At 44.0% G+C, this 15,607-nt stretch overlaps 1 protein-coding gene across 3 annotated transcripts; it reads left to right on the forward strand.

Annotated features, from left to right (window-relative positions):
* Positions 1-612: 612 nt before the first annotated feature.
* On the forward strand, positions 613-14,454 carry ZDHHC4 (zDHHC palmitoyltransferase 4). 3 transcript variants are annotated; one of them, XM_081257715.1, is made up of 9 exons: positions 613-674; positions 1,159-1,326; positions 1,971-2,094; positions 2,335-2,367; positions 3,269-3,342; positions 3,839-4,017; positions 6,132-6,257; positions 7,782-8,026; positions 14,114-14,454. In XM_081257715.1, the coding sequence occupies exons 2-9, from the start codon at positions 1,268-1,270 to the stop codon at positions 14,402-14,404; spliced, it is 1,131 nt and encodes a 376-aa protein (XP_081113841.1). In that variant the 5' UTR covers positions 613-674; positions 1,159-1,267; the 3' UTR covers positions 14,405-14,454. The 3 variants fall into 3 exon arrangements, with proteins under 3 accessions (XP_081113841.1, XP_081113842.1, XP_081113843.1); XM_081257716.1 differs by lacking the exon at positions 2,335-2,367; XM_081257717.1 differs by lacking the exon at positions 613-674 and having other exon boundaries at positions 1,164-1,352.
* Positions 14,455-15,607: the final 1,153 nt, after the last annotated feature.

Consider the following 15,607-nt stretch of genomic DNA (forward strand, 5'->3'; position numbering starts at 1 on the left):
CACCCCACAGGGGACTTGTCAATGCTATGTTTGGAAGCAGCTTTTCTCACTCCAGGTTCAACTATCATTAAACAGCCTTCCTTCTTATCCTCTAGGTTTGGAGTCAAACAATCGTCATGCTCCCAGGGGCAGGATGTTCAGAGGCGTTCTGAGACAGCTGGAGCAAAGACACTGGAACGGTTCAGACAGGTCCCAACGGTGTGACTGGCAGAAAGCAAAGCGAACTCTGTCCACCACTAAGACACAGGGTATGAGCCCCTAGGTGTGCCTGCCCTGGGGTGCCCGGGGTCCCTGCTCGGCTGGGAGCCGAGCCATGACTGGGCTCTACACAGGCCGGTGGGCGGCTCGGTCCGCTTCACAACAGCGGCGTCCTCGCCCGCACCAGGCCTGGGACAGTCTCTTTGTAAGATTTCTGGCAACGGCTCTATAAAGTTGGACCTCCCAGCCGTCAGACTTGACCACATTCTGGAGGAGCCAAGGCGGGAAGCGAAAGATTACTCCGAGGGTGCAGAACACAAGCGGCAACCCCGGCCCACCGGCTGTCCGCACGCACTTCCGTCGGAAGTCGGCCTGGCCGACGGCGTCTCGTGATGACGTCACGGCTCCGCCGGAAGTCTGGGGAAGCGCCGTAAAGGCGCGGCCCGGGTGCTGCTGGCGGTAGACAGGTCTCGGCGGTAAGTCCGCTTCCGTTGGGCTCTTAGACACCCGGGCTGGCAAAGGGCCCTTCGTCTCCCTGTCTGACCCGCCCTTCCCCCTTGTGTATGGAGCTGCAGCCCCACCTCCACCCCTCCCGGCGCACAGACACCCCCAGTGTCCCCTCCGATCTTTCTGCACCCTCCATCCCCCCAACCCCGGTTTCGGCTCCCGGGGAAAGCTCCGGCCAGGCCCACCCGCTGGGATCTTCGGACGGAGAGTAGCCTCGGGAATGCTCTTCTGTCAGGTCCCCAGCGCGGGCTCCTCAGGTATAGGGATAAACACCGAGATCCAAGGCTCCCGGGTTATTTCTTCCCAATGAGCTTTTTGTCTACAAATCTTACAGCCCCGTTCACCCTGCGGGGTCTCAACATCCCTTGACTTCCAAATTCTTTTACACGATGTATTCCGCCCCTGACTCGTAGCCTGTCATATTATGTGAGGGTTGAATTGATGTCTCTGCAGCCAGATCCAGCTTCCTAGAGGAGCCATGACTCCTGCAGCTTTGGGTGCCACCTGTTGTGCCAGGCGCACGGCGCTGAACACGAGGAGATGCCGTTTGGATTCTCCGTGAATGTTCGGAGGAGGAACGCCAGAGCTGCCGGCTGAAAACTATCCAAACAAAAGAAATATGTAGGCTGGGGACCCTGAATTACCTCGTGAGAATTGCTGCTCTTTGTTTCCTCTGTCTTATCTCGTCAGGAGTTTCTAGTTTGGTTATCTTAATTGAAAGTTCTGCCCAGAACCATATCTGCCAAGGCCAATAGTAGCCATTTCCAGTTCCTTAATACAGGCCTGTGTGTTGACTCTGGTTCCCCTGGATGATCCCTGATTGTTGTGGTCACTGTCCTGGAGGGATCTTCATAGGACAGCATTGCCTGATCCTGGCTGGGGGCCCCTGACTGCCTCTGGTGGATGCTTGTTCCAAGGGCAATGTCAGCAGATTCTTTTGGGTACATTCATATCAATGTCATTGTGAATATTTATATTCAGGGGAGTAAAAGACAGATTTATCGTTGTGGGAGGGAAGGGGGTGCATGTTGCATATTCTTCCCCACTTATTTTGGGATTTGCAGGCAGGAGATGCCACAAGGCAGACCACAGTGGTTTGATTAGGAAACTTTTGAAGGGTGACCAGATGGGAAGCCCCACTGAGAGGCAATTTGCGCTTGAAGGATGAAGAATTCTGCTTGGAGTCACTTAGGGAATTGATGTCTGAGCATATGTGTTGGACTATATCCCTCAGTAATAGTCACACTCCTTCTGTTCCTTTGTAGCCCCAGGATGGACTTTCTGGTTCTCTTCTTGTTCTACTTGGCTTTTGTGCTGATTGGTGGTGTTACGATCTGCATCTGCTCGAAAACCCATTGCTTGAAAGGCCTGGTCAGCAGAGGAGCACAGGTAACAGTGATGGTTGGAGACCACGGGATTTTGAATACCACCAGTCTAAAAGGCTCACCAGTTTTCTGCCAGAACAAAAAAGAGATGCCATTTTTTATTCGTTCGTTCACTTGTTCTTTCATTTATGGCACTTGCGGAATATTCGAAAGTCTCTCTCTCTGTTTTTGTTACTGTTGAAAGTAATCTTTTTTAAAAAAATTATTTAATTTATTTATTTTCCTTTTTTTTGGACTGTGTCAGGTCTTAGTTGCAGCACACAGGATCTTTGTTGAGGTATGCGGGATCTCTTCATTCCAGTGCTTGGGTTTCTCTCTAGTTGCGGCGCTCAGACTTCTCTCTAGTTGTGGTGCGTGGGTTTTCTCTGACTAGTCGTGGTACGCGAGCTCCAGAGCATGTGGGCTATGTAGTTTGCAGCACGCAGGCTCTCTCGTTGAGGCTCGTGTGCTCAATAGTTGTGGCACGTGGGCATGTGGGATGTTAGTTCCCCGATCAGGTATTGAACCTGCATCCCCTGCATTGGAAGGTGGATTCTTTACCACTGGACCACCAGGGAAGTCCCGAAAGTAATCTTTTGATGATGCTTTAAGAGAAGATAGCATTCTCAAGGTTGACTGTTTTTCTCTAGAGTTGATGCCTGTAATTGGGCATGGGTGTGAGCAGTGTCTGCCTGGAGGGACCTGATGGGTGAAACTGGGGGTAGTGTGAGTAGAAAGCTGAACATCGGGCTGCCCACACTCCTCCAGGGATCAAAGTGATTAGAATTGGGGAGAGTGGCCTTGGGAAGGGGTTGGCCTGGTGGGGGGACCTGGGCTAATGCTCTGTGATCTGGAGGTGGACTCTGGAACCTAGGATTGAACCCAAGGCAGGGAAAGGCTACATTAACAGTTCACATCAGCATTACCTGATCCAGCCCCTCTGCTCACCTCTCTTTGCCTGAAGACCCCGACTTAGTGCCTTGTTTGGGGTCAGGATGGAAATGGAGGAGTTGACATCATAGGAAGGCCAGCTGAGGGAAGCCCTCCTCTTTATTCTCACTTAAATCTCTTCTCTGCTCACATGCAGAAACATGCCGTAATATCCCCAATATTGCTGGCTGAAAGTGAAGCATCTAATTTGTTTAGGAGTGGGGAGAAAGAGAAATGAAACTGAACCTCCCTCTTTTCTTTTGTTTCAGATAATTTCGTATATAATTCCAGAATGCCTTCGGAGAGCCATGCTAAGATGGCTTCATTACCTCTTCCATACACGGTATTTATATTTCAGAGTTTAAGTATTATCTTCTTTTCTGTTTCGATTGTTAACTGTTGCTGTCCTCTAGCTCTAGGAGGTTCCTTGTTTGTTTCCAGCATGATACAGGGAGGGATGCTGGAGGGATCGAGTCCTGGGCTTAGAACCTCGACTGACAGATAATCTGCCTTTTATCTCTGGGGTTTTGACATATCAAATTTTAAGTATCAGTACTTAAAGAACGGGAAAGTATTGACATGCATTTCTGTAAAAAGAAATATGTACTGATACTGAGACCTCAGTTCCCAACAAAGGTGATGATGATAATAGATAACATTTATTGAGTACTTACTACGTGGTAGGCACTAGGTGAAATGTTTCACATGATTTCTAATGTAAGTCTTACCGTTGTCTCAAACCCAAAGGAAGTGGTTGTCCGTTGGTTCACCTTCTGTAGTGTGGTGATTTTTTCACAGAGAAGCCCCTGTGAACAAGTCATGTACCTGTGTCCTTTCAGAAACCACACCTTTGTTATCCTGCATCTCATCTTGGAAGGAATGGTTTATACTGAATACACCTGGGAAATATTTGGCCTCTGTCAAGAGCTGGAGTTCTCCTTGAATTACCTTCTTCTGCCTTATCTGCTGCTGATTGTAAACCTGGTTTTTTTTGCCCTAAGTTGTGAAACAAACCCTGGTAAGTTGAGGCTCTTAGTGTAGAAAATGGTGACAGATCAACTGTCTGTCTCACTGACCATGCTGCAAACAAGCAGTGATCCCTCCAAGGGCTTTGCAACAAATTGGGTATGTAGGGTTCGCATGATCTTTCAGTTTTGAATGTTTTCTAGGTTTATTTTTTTCTTCTTTGTCCCACAGATTATTTAGAACTATTTAAACATTACCACTTAACTGTGTTATATACAGAGCTTGCAGTCTATATGAAACTGTTTCTTTTAAAGTTGTTACTGATATTTGCATTATGCCCAGGCATGTGGTCAGTTTCTGTAAATGATCCACGTGTTCTTGAAAAGAGTATTATATTTTCTAGTTCTTGGGCACAGGCAACCATATAAGTCCATTAGATCAAGGTGTTAATTATGTTCAGATTTTTTATATTCATGCTTATATTTTTGTTTGATTACTGAGAGCGGTATGTGATCTCATTCTGTTGGTAGATTTGGCAGATTTTTTCCTTCACGTATTTTGAAGCTATTATATGTGTGTGTGTGTGTACAGTAGTTATATATACTCATATTAGATGTATCCAAGTTTAGAATTAGTATTATCTCTTGAATCTTTTTTCAAAGTACAGTGAGCCCCTTTGTTACTAGTAATACTCCTGGCTCTCAAGTCTCCTTTGTCTGATACTCATATTTATTATTACACTGTTTTTAGATATATACTTGCTAGGTATTTTTTTTCCCATCCACTTATTTTAATAAATTAAATTTATTTATTTATTTATTTATTTATTTAAAATTTTTGGCTGCGTTGAGTTTTCATCGCTGCGCGCGGGCTTTCTCTAGTTGCGGCGAGCGGGGGCCAGTCTTCGCTGTGGTGCACAGGCTTCTCATTGTGGTGGCTTCTCTTGTGGCAGAGCACAGGCTCTAGCTGTGCATGGCTCAGTAGTTGTGGCGCACGGGCTTAGTTACTCCGCAGCATGTGGGATCTTCCCCCACCAGGGCTCGAACCCGTGTCTCCTGCATTGGCAGGTGGATTCTTAACCACTGCACCACCAGGGAAGTCCCCATCCACTTATTTTAATCTTTTCTATCCTTGAAGGACCAAATGTCCATTAATTAATGAACAGATAAATAAAATGCGATATACCTATTCGATGGAATGTTATTCAGCCATAAGGAGGAATGAAGTACTTATACATCCTATAACATGGGTGAACCTTGGAAGCATTATGCTCAATGGAAGAAGCCAGATACAAAAGACCACATATTGTATGATTCCATTTATATGAAGTATCCAAAAAAGGCAAATCCATAGAGACAGAAAATAGATTAGTGGTTGCCAGGGGTTGTGGGATTAGAGAAATGGAGAATGACTGCTGAAAGGATTTCTTTTTGGGGTGATGAAAATGTTCTAAAGTTGATTGTAGTGGTGGTTGTACAACTCTGTGACTATAAAAACCACTGAATGGGGGCTTCCCTGTGGGCGCAGTGGTTAAGAACCCGCCTGCCAATGCAGGGGACATGGGTTTGAGCCGTGGTCCGGGAAGACCCCACATGCCGTGGAGAGACTAAGCCTGTGCGCCACAACTACTGAGCCTGTGCTCTAGAGCCCGCAAGCCACAACTACTGAGCCCACATGCCACAACTACTGAGCCCGCATGCCACAACTACTGAGCCCGTGCACCACAACTACTGAGCCCGCACGCCGCAACTACTGAGCCCGCGTGCCACAACTACTGAGCCCGTGCACCACAACTACTGAAGCCCGCGCACCTAGAGCCCGTGCTCTGCTACAAGAGAAGCCACCGCAATGAGAAGCCTGGGCACCTCAACGAAGAGTAGCCCCTGCTCACCACAACTGGAGAAAGCCTGCGCGCAGCAATGAAGACCCAGTGCAGCCAAAAATAAATAATAAATAAGTTAATTAATTTTTTAAAAAACCATTGGATGATACACTTTAAATGGGTGAATTGGGTTTATGAACTATACCTCAAAGCTGTTAATTTAAAAAATAAATTATTTGGAATATTAAATACAGCAGTTTTAGTTGTGCTTTGCCAGGACAGATTGCGTGAACATCTGGTCCACTGTATTGCTCGAAACTGACACTTGTCCCTCCTTTTTTCAGGTACCATAACAAAAGCAAATGAATTACTCTTTCTTCAAGTTTATGAATTTGATGAAGGGATGTTCCCAAAGAACGTGAGGTGTTCTACTTGTGATTTAAGGAAACCAGCGCGATCCAAGCACTGCAGTAAGTCTGGTTCTGGCCCCTCCAGCTCTGCCCTCGCACAGTGGACAAGTGGGCTTCATCTGTAAGGGAATGTTACATAAATCTAGAAGCAGGGCCATTTGACCTCCAGACATGAGGCGGCCTCTGCTGGTAGGGGATAGTTAGATAGTGGTTTCTTTGAGATGCGTAGAGGTGAGGTCTTGTGTTCGTTCTCCTGTAGTGGGTAACCTTCAGCTCTGGGCAAAACAGCCCTTCCTTTGCCACATGGCAGTGCTTGCTGCTCAAGAGATGTTTCTGTAGGATGTTGTGTTTGCAGACTTCAGTCCTGGCAGAGCCTACTCTTCTGGGCAGTGGCCAAGATTTCTAGATTAGTGCTGTCTAACAAAAATATAATGTGAGCCACCGATGTGATTTAAAATTTTCTAGTAGGCATGTTGCGAAAGTAAAAAGAAATGGGAAAAATTTATTTTAATTATATGTCACTAAGATATCTAAAATACCATTTTAACATGTAATCAGTATAAAAATATCATTCATGGATTTTTTTATATTCTCTTTTCATACTAGTTCCTTGCAATTCTGTTTGTGTTTTACATTTACAGTACATCTCAATCAATAGATACTAAATTTTTATTGGAAATTCTTGATCTGTATTTAGATTTCATAAAATGTATAGTTGGAAGAGCTGATTCACATACCGAAGCTATTCTAGACATTCTTAAAAGTTTTTCAATGACTGAATCAGTATCAAAACATCATTTTTTTGGGGACTTCCCTGGTGGCACAGTGGTTAAGAATCCGCCTGCCAATGCAGGGGATACGGGCTCGAGCCCTGGTCCAGAAATATCCCACACACCGCAGAGCAGCTAAGCCCATGTGCCACAACTACTGAGCCTGTGCTCTAGGGCCTGCGAGCCACAACTGCTGAGCCTGTGTGCCACAACTACTGAAGCCCACGCACCTAGAGCCCATGCTCTGCAACAAGAGAAGCCATAGCAAGAGAAGCCCGCGCACCGCAATGAAGAGTAGCCCCCACTCACCACTGCTAGAGAAAGCCCGTGCGCAGCAACGAAGACCCAACGCAGCCTAAATAAATAAATAAATAAACAAACCAGCATTTTTCTTTAATATCCATATCTATATTGACATAATGGTTTGTCTTTATCAGAAGAATTGATTTGCCTTTAAAGCAAAAGCATCAGTTCCAAAATTATGTCTGTCCAAGTTAATAAGTTCACTATTTTGTCATCTCAGCATTATTCACATTGATCTCAAAGGAGCAATGCATAATTGAAAAACAGCTGTGAATTTATCAATATCAACAAAGTATTCTTTGAAGTTTCTCTTGTAGCCACATTTCAAGTGCTCATTGCTCACATGTGGCTACTGTATTGTCCCCTTCGGTTCTGAAAGCTTGGTGGCAGCAGCTGCCATTGACACTACCAGCTCACACTGCTCGTGTCAGTGTGTGGAACTCTCAGTAGGAGTGCACGGTGTCGTGACCAAGGATCAACGCAGGGTCGTGGCTCCCCCATTTCTGTGCAGGTGTGTGTAACCGCTGTGTGCACCGCTTTGACCATCACTGTGTGTGGGTGAACAACTGCATCGGGGCCTGGAACATCAGGTACTTCCTCTTCTACCTCTTGACGTTGACGGCCTCGGCTGCCACCATGGCTGTGGTGAGCACCGTGTTTCTAGTCCAGCTGGTGATGATGTCGGACTTGTACCTGGAGACTTACGTCAATGACTTTGGACACTTGCAGGTGGTTGACACTGTCTTTGTTATTCAGGTAATTAATATTCAGGTAATTATGTTGTGGGCTGTATGTTTCTGACTTCAGGTTTCAAAATTGGAAAAAGGGCATTTGTTTTCTGAGTCAAAACATGAAGGCATTCCTTTTTTTAAAAAATTGATATATAATTTTAAAAAATCAGTATATAATTCACACACCATAAAATTCACCCTTTTAAAGTATACAGTTCAGTGGTTTTAATATATTCACAGAACCACGTAACCATCACCACAATCTAATTTCAGAACATCTCATCATTTGCCAAAAAAACTCATATCTATTAGCAGTCACTCCCCATTCCCTTTTTCCCCAGACCCAGGCAGCCACCAGTTTACTTTCTGTCTTTATGGGTTTGCCTTTTCTGGTCATTTCACATAAATGGAATCATACTATATGTAGCCTTTTGAGCTGGTTTCTTTCACTTAGCATAATATGTTCAAAGCTTATTCATGTTGTAGCATGAATCAGTGCTTCATTCCTTTTTATGGCTAAATAACATTCTGTTGTAATCATTTGAGGAACCACCAGACTGATTTCCAAAACATTTGCATCATTTACATTCCCACCAGCAATCTATGAAGGTTCTAATTTCTCCACATTCTTAACAATACTTGTTATTATCTTTTTTTTATTATAGCCATATAGTGGGTATGAAGTGATATCTTACTGTGGTTTGATTTGCATTTACCCTAATGACTAATGATATTGAGTATCTTTTCATGTGCTTATTGGCCATTAGTATATCTTCTTTGGAGAAGAAAGTTTAAGGAAGAAGCAGCTCATTTTTATTTGGGTTGTCTTTTATTCTTGTGTTGCAAGAGTTCTTTTTTATATTCTGGACACTTGACTCTTATCAGATACATGATGTGCAAATATTTTCTTCCATTCCATTGGTTGTCTTTTCACTTTTTTGATAGTTTTCTTTGAAGCACAGAAGTTTTAAATTTTGATGTTCAATTAATTTTTTTTCTTTCGTTGCTTTGGCTGTAGTGTCATAGCTAAGAAATCATTGCTTAATCTAAGATCATGAAGATTTACACTTAAGTATTCTTTAAAGTATTTTATAATTTTAGCTCTTACATTTAGGTCTTTGATCATTTTGAGGTTTTTTTTTTTTTTTTTTTTTTTTTGCTGTATGCGGACCTCTCACTGTTGTGGCCTCTCCCGCTGCGGAGCACAGGCTCCAGACGCGCAGGCCCAGCAGCCACGGCTCACGGGCCCAGCCGCTCCACAGCATGTGGGATCCTCCCGGACTGGGGCACGAACCCACATCCCCTGCATCAGCAGGCGGACTCTCAGCCACTGTGCCACCCACCAGGGAAGCCCAAGTTAATTTTTTTTTTTTTTTTTTTCTTTTTGCGGTATGCGGGCCTCTCACTGTTGTGGCCTCTCCCGCTGCGGAGCACAGGCTCCGGACGCGCAGGCCCAGCGGCCATGGCTCACGGGCCCAGCCGCTCCGCGGCATATGGGATCCTCCCAGACCGGGGCACGAACCCGTATCCCCTGCATCGGCAGGCGGACTCTCAACCACTGCGCCACCAGGGAGGCCCCAAAGTTAATTTTTATATATTGTGTTTGGTAAGGTTCCAACTTTAGTCTTTTCTTTTTTTTTTTTTTTTTTTTTTTTTGTGGTACTCGGGCCTCTCACTGTTGTGGCCTCTCCTGTTGCGGAGCACACTCTCAACCACTGCGCCACCAGGGAAGCCCCAACTTTATTCTTTAGTTTGTGGATATCCAGTTGTTCCAGCATCATTCATACACTCATTCATTCATTTATATTTTTGGCTGCGTTGGGTCTTCGTTGCTGCACGTGGGCTTTCTCTATTTGCAGCAAGCGAGGGCTACTCCTTGTTGCGGTACACGGGCTTCTAATTACGGTGGCTTCTCGTTGCAGAGCATGGGCTCTAGGTGCACGGGCTCAGTAGCTGTGGTGCACGGGCTTAGTTGCTCCACGGCATGTGGGATCTTCCCAGACCAGGGCTCAAACCCGTGTCCCCTGCATGGGCAGGCAGACTGTGAACCACTGTGCCACCAGGGTAGTCCCCCAACATCATTTATTGAAAAGACTATTCTTTGCCCGTTCATTTACCATAATGTAAAAGTCAAAGCCATTCTTTAAAAACTCATTTGATTGCTAAAAGATTTCTATTTCATTTATTGGAAATGGCTTATGAGCAGTCTTTTTTTAGGTAACTGCCTAATTCTCCTTGAGTGTTTTTTTCCTTTTGTTTCAAAGAAAATAAAATGAGCAAGTGGGACGTATTAAATGAATGCAAGGTTGGTTCAATATTGGGAAATTGATTAGTATCTTATACAGCATTATTAAGTATTAGGAACAATGATATGATTATTTCTCTAGATGCTGAAAAGCCTGTCAAAAAATTCAATACCCATTATAATAAAAGCACTTAGAAAATAGGAATTGAAGGATAGTGTGTTAATATGATAAAATACACACGTAGTCCTAAAGCCTGCATCTTTTTTTTTAACTCTTATTTTACAATAATGATAGATTTACAGGAGGTCACAGGACTCCTGTGCACCCCTAAGCTCCTCTCCCCATGCCAGAATCCCTATGCAAGCACAGTACAAAAGCAAGAAATTGACATTGGCACAGTCCACCGTGCCAGTTATATATGTGTTCGTTTGTGTTGTGTGTGTAGCTCTGTGCAGTTTGTCACATGTGTAGCTGTGCGTAATTGCCACCACAACTAAGGTGCTCTTCTGTCCATCACCACAGGCTCCCTGTGTTATCCCTGATACCCACATCCTCCTCCCCACATCCCTAATGCCCGGCCACCACTCATCTGTTTTCTATCTCTGTTATTATGTTATTTATTGTTACATACATGGAATCCTACAGTAGCATTTTGTGATTGGTTTTTTTCACTCAGCACAGTTTCCTTGAGATTCATCCTAGTGGTTGCACATATCAGTAGTTCATTCATTCTTACTGCCGTTTAGTTTTCCATGGTGAGAATGGATCACAGTTTGTTTAATGAGTTAACCTTTGAATGACATTTGGGTAATTTCCAGTGTTTGGCTATCACTAATGAGGCTGCTGTGAACATTGGTTTAGAAGCTGCTGTGTGAAAAGAAGTCTTCAGTGTGATTGTTGGGTTGTATGGTAAGTCCGTTCTAAGTTTTTTTTGTTTTTTTTGTTTTTTTTTTTTGCGGTACGCGGGCCTCTCACTGTTGTGGCCTCTCCCGTTGCGGAGCACAGGCTCCGGACGCACAGGCCCAGCGGCCATGGCTCACGGGCCCAGCCGCTCCACGGCATTTGGGATCTTCCCAGACCAGGGCACGAACCCGTGTCCCCTGCATTGGCAGGCGGACTCTCAACCACTGCGCCAGCAGGGAAGCCCCATTTTTAGTTTTGAAAAGGAGAACCATGCTGTTTTGCAGAGTGCTTGTACCTTTCTACATTCTCCTCCCCAGAGACGGGGGAGTAAGTGTTTTCTCTGCATCTTTGCCGGGTTTATCATTATCACTGATTTTCACTTCAGCTGTTCTCAAAGGTATGTCATGATACCTCCTTGTTGTTTTAACCTTGAGTAGTTTTATTCTCAAGTTTTTTCCCAATTATGTAAATTTGTAATCATACTGAAAAGTTAAAAGAATAACAGAGTGACTACCTATATACCTTCCACCTAGATTTTAAAATTGTTAACATTTTAATCTGTTCTCTTTCTATGCATGTGTATATATTTCTCTGTATTATTAGAAATAAGTTGGAGACGATGTTGCTTCACCCCTAAATATCTGAGCATGCATTTTTTCAGAATGTCAACATTCTCATACGTATCTACAATTCTATTATCCCATGTAAGAAAAGTAATAATAAATCTATATACTCTCTAGTCCATATTCAGATCTCCCCATTGTTTCAGATATATCTTTTATAGCTCTTTTATTTCCTTGAACCAGATTCCATTTTATAGTTATGCATTACATTTGAATATTATGTCCTTTTATTCTAAAATAATGCCCCTGCTTTTTTTTCATTAAATTGACATTTAGTAGTCTAGTTATCTTTTAAAATGTCCCATGTTCTAGATTTTTCTTTTCCTAATTGTCATGTAATTTTTCTCTCTTCTTTATATTAGTGTAAACTGGAAGTTAGTTCTAGAGCCTTGATTAGATTCAAGTTAAATATTTTTGGCCAAAATGCTTCCTAGGTAGGGATGTGTATTTCATAGTGCATCCCATCAGGTGACATAGGAGCAGTGAAGCCCAGGTTGATTCATTGGTTTAAGGAGGTGACCACCAGTTCCCTCCACTCGTGAAGTGCATTTTCCCCTTTGCAATGGGTAATCTTGTGTATATGGTTTTGTTTTTGTATTTAGGACTTCCTTTAGGATAGATTTCCAGCAACATAAATACTGGGTCAACGATTGACAACATTTATAAGTCTTTCGATATTTATATATGTTGTCAAATTGCTTTTTAAAACCTGTGGTTAGAGCAGTGTGTAAGTGTTCCTTTCACTGCATCAGACCAGGCATTGATGATGCCTGGGATGGGAAGTGCTTCTAGTTTGCTAGGATATGGTTTACCCTTTTTTACAAATTACATTTCTTTCATTACGTTTGATTACTTTCCTTGTCTGTCAGTCATTTGTATATCTTTTTGTGTGAATTCTGCCCTTTAATTGTTTACCTATTTGATATTAGAATAACTTTTGATTTGAGGTCTTTGGATAATCATGATAGTTCATTCTTGTTATATTTGTTTTCTGTTTGTGTGTCTCACTTTTTGTTGTTTAAAAAGCTTTAGACATTCTTCCTCATCGAATCTGTCTCTTTTCTTTGTAACTTCAGTTAGCAAGTCTCGACCGTCGGGAGTTTTGATGGAGTTTTGATAAGTATCTACTTCTTTTCTGCTAACTTTCAAAAATATTGAACTCTTTCAGAATTCTTTGTCTATCATAAAAACGAACTTATAGAAATTCAAGTAGTCCAGAACTTTTAGGGGTGGGGGGAGGTGGGGGAAATAAGTGAAGGTAGTTATTCCAGTTGAAAGATGAATACGTCCTGGGAATGTAATGTACAGCATGGTGACTGTAATGAACAATACTGTATTGTACATTTGAAAGTTGCCAGGAGAGTAGCTCATAAAGGTTCTCAACACACACACACACAAATTGTAACTGTGAGGTGACAGATGTGTTAACTAACGTTACTGTAATCATTTCATTGTATAATATATATAATCATGTTGTATATTACATGCACCTTAAACTTTCATAATGTTACATGTCAATTATATCTCTATAAAGCCGGGGGGTGGGGAGAAGAAAATTTAAAACATCTTGGACAAAAATAAAATATAAACTGGGAATTATTCCCCTCCCCTCCCAACAGTTTCATTCTCCAGAGACAACCACTTTTATAGTTTGGTGTCCATTTCAGGCTTTTTTGCTATGTTTATTTATATGGCCATACACTTTCATCGAGTTAGTTTTGTTTTTGCACAAATAGGATTCCGTTGTGATTTTTGCATTTTGTCTTTCTTGTTGGGCAATATATTACCAACATCTTTTCCAAATTAGTACATACACACTGACCTGATTTAAAGGCTCCTTGTTGTTCCATAGTATGACTATCCCAGAGTTTTACTCTTCCTCCTGGATGGACATTTAACTTGTTTCTTTTGGGAAGAGGGGCTGTTAAAATCAGTGCTACAGTGAATACCCTTGTACATGTATTTCTGTGGTCGTATTGTTTTCAGAGAGAGATTGATCTCTTCTGTCCGTCTGGACTTTATGTTGATGCATGAACTGAGATCTACATTCATTTCTCTGTTTATTTTCTGAAGAGCTAACTGGCATCATCTCCTGAGTGTCCTTCCCCTTTTCCTTCAATGCACACACTTAATTTATCCCATATGAAATTCTTCCTGGGTTGTTTGTCAGTGCTGTTTTTGGTTCTGATTTTGTGTTCAGTGGGTCAGATGTATATGGAGGTGGGGGAGCTGGGAAGGCAGTTCTGAAGTGTATATGGATGTGACCATGGCCGGTAGTTCCTGACCCCGACTTGTGTCACAGCCCAGCTGCCTAACGTGCTGCTTCTTCTTTGCCCCCAGTACCTGTTCCTGACCTTCCCGAGGATTGTCTTCCTGTTGGGCTTTGTTGTGGTGCTGAGCTTCCTCCTGGGGAGCTACCTGTGCTTCTGTCTGTACCTGGCCGCTACCAACCAGACCACTAACGAGTGGTACAGAGGTGCCCGAGCCTGGTGCCAGCATTGCCCCCACGTGGCCTGGCCCCCATCAGCAGAGCCCCAGGTTTACCGGAACATTCACTCCCGTGGGCTTTGGAGCAACCTTCGTGAGATCTTTCTACCTGCTGTTGCACATTATGAGAGAAAGAAGAAATAAGAATGGGAAGAGTGTTACTGCCTTTTAAATATAGTATATGTTTATTTATACACATGGATACTTTCTTTTTTTAAAAGTTTTTATTTATTTATTTGGTTGCGTTGGGTCTTCGTTACTGCACGTGGGCTTTCTCTAGTTGCGTCGAGTGGTGGCTTTATTTATTGCGGAGCACGGGCTCTAGGCGCGCGGGCTTCAGTAGTTGCGGCTCGTGGGCTCTAGAGTGCAGGCTCAGTACTTGTGGCGCACGGGCTTAGTTGCTCCGTGGCATGTGGGATCATCCCGGACCAGGGCTCGAACCCATGTCCCCTGCACTGGCAGGCAGATTCTTAACCACTGCACCACCAGGGGAGTCCTGGATACTTACTTTCTAAGCATTGGTTTATTTCTTTTTTCCCGGTTTCCTCTGTGTTTATGAATTGGTTCTCAGTAGCTAAGGAAGGGAGGGGAAAACTAGTGTTTACTGAGTGCCTAAGCCTTGCCAGGTGCCATGCTAATAAACCCTGGGGCAGAAATACCCCTTGCTCATCCTCTGTTCATTCAGCCGGCTGGAGTGGAGCATCTCTGAAGTCCTGGTGCCATGGGGCTCAAAGGTGAATTCCCAGAGGTTCCAGTTGACCTTGGTCTCCCACTGGGCTCCTGGACAGGAGGGGCCTTATGGCTGTGTCCCCTGATATGCAGGAGGGTCTCCGTGACTTGAAGTTGCCCCAGCTGCACCCTCTTTAATGTCCTTTCCATCTTTCCCTGGGAAAGGCCTTGGCTTTTTTCCTCTCCTTGACCACACCCAGCATCCTCTCCTAGGCCCACCCTCAGGCCAGTATGGACCTTTTACAGAAGGCTCATTCCTGTGGCCTCTGGCCTGCCCTCCACTGGCCTCTTGTGGCCACATTCAAGTCATTTCTGCCGTTTTTAAAATCCCAGGCTAACCCCGCTGTTCATTCATTGCAGAGAGATGAATGCAGAAAAAGAGATTCACAGAAAGTGCTGAGGGTTTTGAGGTTTTGAGGTCTTAGAGGTCAGGCGCAGGAGACCTGATTCCTATGGCCCTCCCAGGCTAGGCGGGGCCCATCTGGAGGGGGCTGGGGAATAGGGACTCGCAGGTAGGCAGGCATCATTTGTCGTCGCAGCCCCGAGTTCAGACTAGATACAACGTTAAAGATGAACGGCTGGGGCCTGAGCCACGGCCCTGCACCACAACCCTATCCT

Source organism: Mesoplodon bidens (genome assembly GCF_964165515.1).
Source record: "Mesoplodon bidens genome assembly, chromosome: 15".
Classification (NCBI taxonomy): domain Eukaryota; kingdom Metazoa; phylum Chordata; class Mammalia; order Artiodactyla; family Ziphiidae; genus Mesoplodon; species Mesoplodon bidens.

What these genes read in the sequence shown, in the direction of transcription:
- ZDHHC4 (XM_081257715.1), top strand. Translation starts at nt 1,268, where the DNA reads ATGTTCGGAGGAGGAACGCCAGAGCTGCCGGCTGAAAACTATCCAAAC. An exon ending in TATCCAAACAAAAGAAATAT is followed by an intron (nt 1,327 to 1,970) that starts GTAGGCTGGGGA and finishes GTTCCTTTGTAG; the next exon opens with CCCCAGGATGGACTTTCTGG. An exon ending in CATTACCTCTTCCATACACG is followed by an intron (nt 3,343 to 3,838) that starts GTATTTATATTT and finishes GTGTCCTTTCAG; the next exon opens with AAACCACACCTTTGTTATCC.